General features: G+C 40.3%; 1 protein-coding gene across 6 annotated transcripts in view; it reads right to left on the bottom strand.

Moving 5' to 3' along the window:
- Positions 1–4955: 4955 nt before the first annotated feature.
- The window catches only part of gbf1 (golgi brefeldin A resistant guanine nucleotide exchange factor 1), a 142424-nt gene continuing 134456 nt past the window's right edge, over positions 4956–12923 (bottom strand). For all 6 annotated transcript variants that reach the window (XM_088086837.1, XM_088086838.1, XM_088086839.1 and 3 more), the window contains one exon: positions 4956–12479. In XM_088086837.1, coding sequence (XP_087942963.1) covers positions 12226–12479 — 254 coding nt within the window. In that variant the 3' untranslated portion in view covers positions 4956–12225. The remainder of the gene's footprint in view (positions 12480–12923) is intronic.

The following is a 12923-nucleotide window of genomic DNA, read 5'->3' as shown; positions in this document are numbered from 1 at the left end:
TGCATTTCAAAATCAAGCTTAAAAAATATTATACATTATTATTATTTTGACTTTTATATGTAGTGCAGTGTCAAATACTCACACTTATACCGCTCTGCATGCTAAATGTGCTTTTCAAAGTCAGGCTATGGATATATATTATACATTAATATGATTTTCTACTTTTATTGAGTTAATTTTTTCAAACAAACAGTCCTAATCATTAATATCAATTATTCATCAATTTATAGAATTTTAACACTTTTAATGCCAGTTTTTTTGTCATGATGCAATTATCTTTTTAGAGGAAAAAAAACATAAAATGAAATTAATACACTACATGCAAAATAGTTTGTTTTTCTTTGCTGATGACAGTCTGAGAGGAGAGGAGAAGCGCCGTCTGATCCAGGATGAGATACAAGCAGAGGTGGAGGAAGAACGCTGCAGTAAAACCACCGGCATGTCCAAACAAGGAGCATGGACCAGGTGGGAGCAGGCAGATTCCCGCAGAGTCACCTGGGCAGAGCTCTGGAAAGCAGAACCACTTTGCAAATGGTCTATGATGTCCTCTCAAGCCTGGCCAACCTACATACCTGGGGACTGGTGGACACTGCCAAGTGCAAGCTGTGCCAGAAGAGGGGCACCCTGAAACACATCTTGAGCTGCTGCTCAAGAGCGCTAGGGGAGAGGCGGTACCGCTGGCGCCACGACCAAGTGATAAAAGCTTTGGCAGAATCCATCTGCACAGCGATCCAGTACAGCAAGACCCAGGCAGCCCCTAAACGGTCTTCACCTTCATTAGAGCGGGACAGAAGGCACAATATCACCAGCCTAACTCTACTGGGGGGCTCCTCACCACCGCTCATGACTGGCAGCTTCAGGTCGACCTCGGAAGACAGCTCAAGTTCCCAGCCAACATCACAACCACTTCTCTCTGCCCAGACGTGGTACTAACATCGGAGTCCACCAGACAAGTGGTTATCCTGGAACTGACTGTCCCCCTTGGAAGACTGGATTGAAGAGGCACATGAGCGTAAGAGGGCCAAGTACACAGAGCTCAGCACAGAGTGCCGGAACAACGGCTGGAAAGCCCGCTGTGAGCCAGTCGAGGTCGGGTGCCGAGGCTTCGCTGGCCATTCACTTCTGTGAACCCTCAAACTCCTTGGAGTGAAAAGGACTGCATTTGAAGAGAGCCATCAGAAAAATCCTAGAGGCCGCACAGAGGGCCTCGTGGTGGCTGTGGATCCATAGGGGGGATCCGTGGAACATCACGCCACTTGGACACAAGCCGGGGACTAATCACCCCCGGCTGGGTCGCCCGGGCGAGAGTGTATGAAGATTAAAGACCCGAAACACCCTATGATCCCGCGTATTTCACTGATGACGTGTCCAAGTAGCACCAGAAGGTGTATTCAAACTCAAAATCTGGGATATGTCAATGACTAGCAGCAACATTGATTGTGACAGTGCACCTAGTGGAAATAGCTTGTATTTTTTTTTCGTATGGCAAATATGGTCAAAATGATGTCATCAGGTGGAAATAGAAAAAAAAAGATAAATCCTAAGGCAAAAGCCCAGAATGACACCCAGAAATAATACAATGCATGTTTTTATGCTTTGATGGCTGTGGGATCAAAAATGTCAGTTTGAATGGGTTTCAATGGAGCATTTTTTGACCTTAACAGTCTGACTATAACCATTTTGTTTACACAGTGTATTTTAGATTTAGTGTAGGAGCTGAGCTGGAAATTTCATGATCAAATAAAAATATACAATCTATCCAAAATGTATGCCGACATATGCATGAGCACAGCGGAAATTATCAATAATAATAATGATAATAATAATAATAATAATAATAATAATAATAATAATAATAATAATAATAATAATAATAATAATAATAATAACAATAATAACAATTATTATTATTATTATTATTATTATTATTATTATTATTATTATTGGGCGGCACGGTGGCTTTGTGGTTAGCACTGTTGCCTCACAGCAAGAGGGTCCCTGGTTCAAATCCTGGTTGGAATGGGGTTCGGTCTGGGTGGGGGCCCTTCTGTGCGGAGTTTGCATGTTCTCCCCCTGTCTGCATGGGTTCTCTCCGGGGTCTCCAGCTTCCTCCCACAGTCCAAAGACATGCAGCTCAGGTTGACTCTAAATTGCCTTGGCCCTGAGATGGTTAAAGTCAATGAGGGTTGCAACAGTATGAGATTTTCATGGTACAATTAACATCTCTGAAAATATCACATTTTTATCGTATATGATATAACACAATTACTTGAGAGTTTTAAGCATTTAACGCAGTTAATGACCTATGACCTGTCCACAGTCAGTCAACTGCTGCAGGTTATAGAGTGCTCTTGGGATGATGTTTTTCTGTAGGCCAGCCCGAAGGCTAGTGTCGCTGTGGTTTCCTCGTCTAAAAGCCTATGGGATTTTTCCATTGGATTTTGGATCATCAAAAAGCTAATGCTAGACTAAAAAAAAACCACAGCACGGTCACGTCAGCACTGTACAAGACTGTAAAGCTGTATTAGTCACTGTTCAGTGTCTGTTGTGTGATGATGTCCTCTTTAGCCATTTGTTAGCAACCACACTTAAAAGCTTCAAAGTTCGAGGTGGGGTATTTACTCATGTATTTGATGTTGTAGAAAAAAACATGAAAGTCTCTTCAGCTTGTGTTAACCACAGACTTTATTTTAGGCTTCTAACCAAAAACACATTCAAAAAACATTGACGTTGAGACGAGTAGCTAGATCATTTCTGTGTTTTTGGACTCATGAGCTGTCGCACCAGGGTTTATTAAAAATATACAGTAATATTATTTTAGAATCATATTGTGATAGAGCTCATCAGTGTACCTATTAATCAAAAATATCAATCACTGAATAACTAACCCATCAGAGAATAACCTATTTGTTTAGTCAACCCAGACATTAATAATATTATAATATTAATAATAACACTAGAGTTTGCCCAACACATATAACAGGCAGATGAGGTAGTTGGTACCTGCAACACAGGCAAAAATAGAGCCAGAGATTTTCAGCAAAACTAAATGAAAGTGAACCAAAAACAATAAACAGAACACTAATGAGCACAACTTATGAAAGCTACCTCATCCTTCCTCTCTCCTCCTTTACTGAAGGCATTTCACCTCCTCAGCCTCTCCTGACTGAACCTCCCACCTGCCAGAGGTCTCAACTATTGCCCCACTTCACCTTACCAGGGTACTATTTGGTTATTGGTTTCACTAGTCCTAATGTTCGCTGTTAAAAGAACAGTAAGGAAGCTGGTTATCAACTAGTTCAGTCAGCTTTGGGCCGAACAAGCCTCCCTCTTCATGGATGCAGAATAAATGTTTGTTTGGATGGTGATCTGAGGTGAAGCAGAGAGATGAGTCAGGTGCAGGCTGGTTAGCAGCATCACTTCGGATAGCTAATCCCAGAAAAGGCAGGACACTTCAGCTCCACAGTCAGCACCATGGAGTCATCTACACACAACACAGTTCGGCTGCTGAGATTTTGGGAATATTGTGGTATTATGGTGATATGATATAAATCTCCCGCTGATCAGATGTTTTTATTAATCAGTGTTCATATAAAAACATATCTGGCATATCTTTCAGCTGAACTTCTGAACTGATTCTCTGTTAAAATCTGAATGAGAAGGAGCTTCGAAAGAGCTGTTTCCAAACACCTCTCAGCTGATTTTGACAGAGAATCTTTAAAATCCTCCCTAGTGTCACCTACAATACACACACTTATCAAAATATCACTCTTTACTTAATAACAGCAAAATCTCACCATGTCTCAACCCAGGCATCCATAAGAACTACTGTACCCAACATTTTTTTTTTTCAAAGTAAAGTTTTAAAAGTTTGAATGGCCCAGTGGGACATTTTGTGGGACATTCTGTGGGACATTCTGGAGGACATTCTATGCGACAGCGACATTACTGTTAAAAAGTAAATAAGCTAATGGCTTTTTTGTTTTTTGCTGACACTGGATATCAAACAAAAGTCAGAGACTGTGTTGTATTAAGTTGCTGTTAGTGTAAATTTGCCATTTCTAAACAGAAGGTCTCTCTTCTCTCCTCCTCTATGCCACTGTCTGTTTGTCCGCAGCTCTCTGCACCAAAGAGTAGCGTGCAAGTGCACTCAATCTGCAGCAAAATCTGGGAACCCAAATGCACAAGAAAAAAAAACAACCAGAAAACCTGACGACTCAACTTGAAGAAATTTCAGTCAACTGAGGGTCTCCAACTGCTGATTTGAGTCTCTGACTTTCAAAATAAAATTAAGTAAATGAAAGTAAATGAGTCATATTCCTTACTTTATCCCCCCTTCACTGTTCCTTCATTGAAACATGAGCTTCTCATAAAAACAATAAGTAATCACTTTATAATGTGAAAGATTTTATTTTAAAACAACTAAGTATCATGTTTTAACATGAAATATTTTACGTTGTAACAACATAAAACGTATGTTGACATAACAAGAAAAGATTCCTGTTAAAATGTGACGAGTGTGTATGATGTAATATGACACAAGCATCTTGGTTTAATAAGAAACTTCATGTTATTACGTGACACAAATCCTTTTTTTTCTACATAAAAACCATTTACTGCAACATTTGACTGTTATTATGTGTGTTTGTGAAAATATCTCAAACTTTTCTCATCATTCTCACTTTGTTCCTTGTTGCACTCTGGTTTATTGACACTGATGATCCAATCACTGTTCAGTCATGAAACCTGATGTGAAACAGATGCACCATCTCTTTTCTTTGACCGTCAGAAACAGTTGCTCTCAGCAGCTTTTCATAAAAGTTTAATAAGAAACTGTTAGCTGAAACTTTGAGTGTCATTCAGGACGACTCGTGGTCAGATGGGATACTCTGCATGTGTGATCTGTATCTCAAGGTGTAATACTGAAAAAAAAACAACACCCAAACACCAGCATGAGCACTTTCTTTACAGTTGATTTATTACATAGTAAAAAGTACATTACCTTTATATATATTTACACATTATAATCATTTCTTGTTTGAGCAGGACTCTCAGAGTCCCCTACAACAAATCAACACACAGCTGAGGAAATGTAGCATCATGTTGGTGGCCCTGTAAGGCTGTAGTATTACCTGACTGACACAAACACACACACACACACACACACACACACACACACACACACACACACACACACACACACACACACACACACACACACACACACACACACACACACACACACACACACACATTGGATCTGTGCCAAACCTACTGCAGTGGAAGAGTCCATCTCTACTTTCCCAACACAGTGAATAAGTAAATGTGTTTCTCTGCACACACTCAGTGTGAGCTGTTGTGTATCTCTGCACACACTTTGCCCTCGGCCTAGAATTTCTCTTTTTCTAATTTTCTGTGTTTGGGCTGTGTGTGGGCGTGTCCTCCCACAGCGGTCAGATGAGAGCAGGGCTAAAAAAGTAATGAGCAGGCGTCAGACTGTAAGCAGCAGATACCCACAAAACAATGCAAACAGGGCTTGATATTAACCTTTTTGCTTACAAGCCACTGTGGCGAGTGGTTTTCCAAAGTTATAAGTCACTCAGCATTTTTGTTGTTGGGAAATTACTTTTTATATGATTAAAGTTAACTATGGAGTGCTAAAATTAACTTGAACTAGATTTACAACCCTTTTAAATGTAAAGTACTGTTCTGGAGTATAAGGTGACCAGATTTCAGAAATGAACACCAAGAAATTTCCAGTTCTGCCATCAATATTTCATCAAATTATCTAATGTTATTGTTACAAAATTAAAAGGATGACATTTACAGTTTCATTTGAGCATGGTATGTTGCACTGTAATAAACATAAGATGCATCATTATTTATTAAACCATTCAGTATTATAAAATAATTGAAAGCTCCATCTTAAACAAACTTAAGTCAATTTAAGCACATTGTCAAAGTCATTTACTGTCTGCATCGCATGATTGCTCAACACTTCTGCTGTTGCAATGTTTTGGTGTGACATTTGGCAACCTTGATTAAACAATGTCACACCTTGAATGCAAATACATCAATATGAAATTCCAAACAACAGTGAATCTGGATGATACTTTTGCTGGCGAGTGTGTACAAATAGTAACCGACAATCCTGCCGAATCCTTTAGTTCTCTGTTAAGAGGAAAAATTACAGATGTTAGATGCATAAAATACTCCCAAATCGGCTCTGACCAGGTGTGCTGAGTGATCATAAGTCACCTATTAGCACAGGTAACAACCCCTAAACACTATACAAGGGCAGGTGTGGTGACGTGTGCAAAGACTTTGACACAAGTCCAAGAATTGGAGAGATGAGACCAAAAAAGGCTGCAAGAAGAACTCCTGCAGGGGTGTAATCGACCTTCGTTAAATAAATTTTAAAGCGATTTTCCTTAGTGTCAGTCTTGGTTTTACAGGAAAATTAAAATGCTGTGCGAGCAGATCCTTGACTTCAGTAAAAGTTCACATATAGCACTGTAAAGATACTCTATTACCAGTGAACTCCTGCAGTAACAATGTTACCTCAGTAACAGTATGTACCTACAATCAGGACCATGTACTTAAGTATTTAAAGTGAAGTATTCAATGTAAAAAATGTTAAATAAATTCAATAAAACATAATAATGAAAAGGAAAAGCAGAAAATACTTTTAAAAAACTGGAACCATGACGTCACCATGTTTTTGCATGAAAATTGACTGAATTAAATAATGAATTATCAACATTATTGCCATTATCTGTTCTAATCGATCCACTAACTGTTTCAACTGCACTTTTTCTGTTTCATATTTTTGGATTGTGTGTAAAAACCTTACTTTGTGTCATAACTATAGTTATTTAATTATATTAGTGGAGTAAAAAGTCCAGTCTAAAGTGGTGTGGAGGAGAAGTAAAAGTCGCATGATATTTAAATACTCAGGTTAAGTACCTGACTACAAATTTGTAGTTAAGTACAACACTTGAATGTACTTAGTTACATTACACCACTGGTCAGCAGAGGGACGCACAGGAACTGAAATAAACAGAGGATGGTTTAAAAAAACAGAAGGCTCAGCAGCCATTCATCTGTCTCATCACTTAGATGTGTGTGAGCACGCTGTGTGTGGGCCTGAAGGGCCAAAGCATCTAAAGGCAGTATGAAGCCATGCAGAAGCTGAATGCACCCAATATCATCCAAGAATCACAGTCTAACTGGGATAACTGGACCAGTACTGTTTCTGTAGCCTGTAATACTAATAATTCAATAATTTAGACCTGGCAGTATCTATTTTTTCACACCTTCACACCTCACACATTTCACAGCGTATAAAGGTATCAGTGTACGGACACTGTGCCTGGGCTGTATCACAGTATCACAGTATAGCAGGGTACTTAGAAATCCTGATGTTATGTGTTTCAATACTGTTATAAATACATGTGTTCCTCTTTCTATTAAACTCATTGTATGCAGTGCACAGCACGCACCACCAGAGCTCAGTCTCCGGTCTCTACTGGTGGAACAGCCAGCTGAGCTAAAAGACACAGCGACACTTAGTTTCAAGAAGGTATGAGGTATGAAATATTACATACCGCCTGAGCCTAGTGGACATAATATGTTACTTATTCATTTTTTTATGTTCCCCAAATTTAAAACTATTTTTTCTGAGTTGGACAACATTTGTGAAAATTAGACATTTTTATTTTATTTTGTGAACAATATTAACAACATTTTTCTCTTACTTATGAGAAGAACAAAAATAAGAAAACATTGATGAATCCCCAAAACCACTTGGTCCTAATAAAACAAGAACATTCTGTGGATCTGAACAAAAATAAGAGAAAAGATGTGTTTGTGTATCACTTCCTGCATAAGGCCCATTGAGAGAATCCCAGAGCTAAACTGAGGGAATATTCACTCTACCTCACAAAACTGGGCGTGATAAAGGTGAATGAGTCTCCATCAGGACTTAAATGAGGCACAATCAGCATGCAACATTTTCAACTGATTTCTACCAGTGTGTGGTAGGTTCTACAAGTGTTTAAGCCTACTAATTCGGCCAAGATTTGGCCAAAATACTGGTCTAATTTTAATGAAACTTTCTGGGAGAGTGTACCATAAGCTAATATAAATATTGGTACATTTTGGAGCAGATCTGAATCACGGGGCAATTACACAAATTATTTTTCATTCATTAACATTGAGCCATGGGCATATGACCTTGGTGGGGGTCTATGCCCTCTGTAACCACAACTAAATACATACTGTGGAAATGTCAATACCACTAAATTTATAGCAATAAAATATCTTACTTGAAAACTGCCTAAAGAAGGTAAATCAAAGTGACGCCCCATCAGATACTGGATTATAACTTTAATATTTTGTATCCAAGTTGCTGATATGTAGATATTTTCAAATTCTGATGAAAAAAATTCAAGTCAGGTGAAAAAAAATCTGCATCATAATGAATGCATAAATGGCGACAACCAGGTAGAGAGGTCCTTATTAGTCCTTATTTATTTCTACAAGTCAGACTAACAAATCTAGATAATGCGGTTAGGGGTTGATTTACTCTTTCAATTATACGTCTAAATCGGACCTGAACTGGACATATTTTCACCCTTTGATATGCAACCTATTTGCCGCTTGCTAATTTGTTTGGTTTGTGATATAATAGGTCAACCAGAAGAAGGTCCAATAGGAGCTAGCTGAGAGAGGGCATATCAGCACCTACTGTGAAGGGGTTGGATATATTTCCATCAATAAATGGACTATCCCACGCTGCTTGTATACTGGGACAAAGACAGTTGCCCAATTAAATGTTCCCATCAAGTTATAAGCATAGCACCTCTTAACTATGCAACGTAAACATACTGAGTGAAGCTGAATAGTTGATCAGACCTCCATCTGTCTGTTCACTTGGACTCAGTTCATCTGTCTTATCTGCCTGAAATACAAGAGCATCCTCAGCAGCCTCAATATTCCAGTCTGGATTTTTACCAGCAACAACAGTGGGGCTGGTATTGTTTTCACCTGTGTGTGTGTGTGTGTGTGTGTGTGTGTGTGTGTGTGTGTGTGTCATAATGGCAAACTGTTGTGCTGGAGACAGCTTTTGTAGCAGGAACTACCACAGAAGTATTTTGCCAAGTGTCTGTCATTCTGTCTGTAAACAGGCTGTCACAGTGAGAGCATCACAACGTGCAGGATGCATCACTAAACGTCACACGTATGTAGTTGCCAGTGAAGACAGAGTTCGAAGATGGGAGAGGTCTGAGCATGGAGGCCAGCAGTTTTTTTTTTTAAAACAAGAATCGTTTTTGGACGCCTTCAGTTTTTATCTGACTTCATTGCTTCTGTTACTATGCACTTTGCACATTTCAGTAGGTAAAGAAGGTTATTGTCAATTTGTCCTCTGTGCTCTGTAGAGATCAGTGTATCCTCTACTTTGTGTACTTTTAAATGCGGATGAAGCATGTTAACGAATTGAACTTTTTAAAGTTTTTACACCGATTCAAATAACCTGCAGAAAAATTACAACTCCATGAATGGAGATGGATGCTGGTCACAGTAAAAAATAAATTCAGTGGTTTCCAGTCATTTGAAGTTATGCTCAGGTAACACTGCCTGCATGAGCAGCGTGTGTGTGACACAGAACCTGTTGTTTATTTTGGCAGCCCTGTTAACAGGTTAGAGCAGCTCAGCTGCAGCACATCTAGAGAAACAACAGACTGTTGCTGATTCTTATCCGTGTGATGCACGCTGTGTTCAGCAAAAACAGACAGTAAAAATAGTCTTTTGCTATTTATACTGACTCTATACAACCTTTTACTGCAGTTTCAATGTCAATATCTGTCACAGTGATGAGGAAATACAAGTGCATCTGTTTTACCTAGCCTGTTCTGTTTCTGTTTCAAAATGAAGCCCTCTGACAACCTTTCTGTTGACAGAATACCTTTAGTTGTTGACACAAGGCATTTTATTGTGAAATATTTGTAGGACCGTGCTGCTGACGATGCAGTGGCTGCACAGCTCCATACATGCTTGCAGTATGTGCTTTTAATCATGAAAAAACTGTAGTTACTGCAACAGGCAGCACTGCAGCAACAACACTGTCTGTGTTAACACAGCAAGTGTGCAAGCTGCAGAACTTTGGTGAGGTTGTTGTCAGGTGTTGCTCATGCAGGCAGTGTGTTGCAGGCGTTTCTGCTAGTTTTAGATTCCTTAGATTTCCATGTGATATGATGGGTCTTGTTACATGCAGAGCTTGTGAGGCCCTGGGCATTGATCACATGTTGCAGCAAGCTACACAAACAAGATTGGATGACATTAATATTAAACTCTTTTATTATCTGTTAGACTTATCATAAACTCTAAAAGTCATCATTTGGATCTCAAACTGTCCGTACAGTGGACAGAGCTCATTGTACACTCAAGTATCTACATTGTGGAATGTTGCAGATGTAATGTCTCCAGGCCATCTGAGGTGGCTTCCTGTGGACACAGTCCCTCAGAGGGTGCCTGAAAGCGAAGCTTGTTTTTTGTTGTTGGGGAGAAAGAGCTCATGCACAGCTGAAGGAAACAAACAGAGAAGGCCAGAGTGTCTGTCTGTAGCTGCTACAGGACATCACAACACCATTTGGCCTCTAAGAAACAAAAAGTGCCTGGTACATAAATAAAGCCATTTCTTGCTACAGTTTTCCATCAGACACTGATCCCTGGCTGATGAGATAACAGTGGCTGATAGAACAGCTCTGTTAAGACCCCCAAAAACATTCAGCTAAAGTCAAAGCACTGATTAAATCAAAAACATGCAGCATCTAAAACCAATAAATGACCTCTGTGGATCCTTACTGTCCCTGCCTGAAATCTCCTCTTTGCAATGAAGCACAGGTGTGGGAGCAAAGCCGTGAGGTCAGCCAGCAGGCCTAATCCAGTTACAATTCATTAGGGGGGCGGGGGTCTCCCTCTAGAGAACACCTCCAAAATGATTTCCAGCAGGTTCATGATGAGGCATGGGAGGGTGGATAATAATTCTAGATGAAACCCCAATTTTGATATTCCAATCTTCAATACCACATTTCTCATTATGTCCAGTGTGTTTGGTACCATAAACACATCAATCATAATCATGTTAGAAGCAACTCCACATTCACATTTGAAAACTGATTTTAGAGGAATTTGTAAGAGAAAGTGGTAAAATCAGGGCCGCTGGCAGCTCAGAAACAGAGGTCATGACACAATGGCCTCCAATGCTGCTGAGATTAATATTTTTCACACTACCAACAAAGCCCATGTCCTGCTACTCACTACAGCAACAAATGTGAATTAATCTGCCGCTGAAAATAGTCCAACAAATTCATAGTTTCCACCTCTTTGAGGAACATTTGCTAAAAAATACAGTGAGCGGCTGTCTTAAGGAAATTATTGACAACTGCTTTTTATACTGAAATGATATATTTCTCTTACAAGTCTTGAATATGAACCGATGATGTTGGAGCTGAGAGCCACAGACAGGGCAGGGAAAGTCAGACAGTACTGACAGACAGAGTAACTCATTGTTTTTTATGAGACAATGAACACCTGCCTTTTCCTTTAAGCCCTCCTTACACTCCCAAGAAGAAGACTGTGGTGGAGGAATCCTGAATCAAAGTTTTTATTTTCTTGTTTTGGCCTAAAATACATATAATGCTCTCAGTTTAAAAATAAAGAGCCAATAAAATGCTCACCATTTGCAGTACAATAGAAACTCTTCCTCGGTTGCCAAAACACCCAAATTATCCCCCCAAAACAGTGAGGACAGGACCTCAGTCTTTTCACCTGCAGCTCTGATCGTGATCTACATTTTTGGTGATGCTGCTTTACGTCAATCAGATTTTTACTTTCAGCATTTTTCACAACATGCCTCTCATCCTGCATTTTTTGTTTCTAAATATCCACGTATGATGTCCCACTGTCTCCATTAGTCCTCCATCCACAGGGACAATGACATACCAAACACAAAAGTAGAACAGAGAATGCTATGTGCACCAGCCACCGTTTTTTTTCGTTTTTGAAACAATCTCAGATGTTTAGGGCCGTCTCTCCTTTAAAGGATGTGTGGTGTAACTGACGTGTGACAAGCTGTTCAAGCAGCGGTGTAAGTCTGTTGGCTCCAGGTGTCTGAGGGGTGGTGGTCAGGAAAGATGAAGAGTGTGTGTAGCTTAAGTTCTCTTACTTGACCTCATCAGAGGGACTGGTCGGTCTGGGGCCAGGAAGCAGCGGGACAGGGGATGTGGCCTCAATGAGGGCAGGGTTCAGGATGATTGGCAGGGACATGGGCGGGACTCCCACCTGCAGCGGGGAGGCGAGGGGTTGCAGGATGAGGGGTGACTGGCTCAGAGGCGAGGGAGCTTGGGCAGGGGACGTTGTTAGCGGCACTGGCACGGTGGGAACCGAGGGAGGGACTGGAAAGGAGCGGTCTGATCCTAAAAAACAGAGAAGAGAAATTTCAGCACGGCACAGTAACTGTTCCACAGCTCAGTGTTACCTTGGGACATGACATTAGCATACAGCTGTAAAGCAGGGCTGCACTTAGTTATCAGTCTGTCTGAGGGCCCTGTCTCTCTTTTTTACAGCTCTTCTTACATTGTAGGCTGCTGCTGTGAAACTGTCCATGTCTGCAGTGGTACTTTGTAAGCTGCAGTGTGTGTGTGTTTATGGCGTCCCAGATGGTTCTGATCAAACATATTTTCTGACTGTGGAATGATTTATCTGTAGTTTTTGGTTCAGTTGCTTCTGTAGTTTTACAGTTGTAGTTGTAGTTTGAAATCCACCAGACACTGAATACTGACCCAGTACCAGCTACGTGCAGCATGCCCCAAAACATCATGCCATTGTCATGTATGTGGTGCATGCTGATCACAGAGTAC

This window comes from Plectropomus leopardus, chromosome 13, assembly GCF_026936395.1.
Source record: "Plectropomus leopardus strain MGB_pleo_1.0 chromosome 13, ASM2693639v1, whole genome shotgun sequence".
NCBI classification, from domain to species: Eukaryota; Metazoa; Chordata; class Actinopteri; order Perciformes; family Serranidae; genus Plectropomus; species Plectropomus leopardus.
This window is presented reverse-complemented; position numbering and strand designations above follow the sequence as displayed.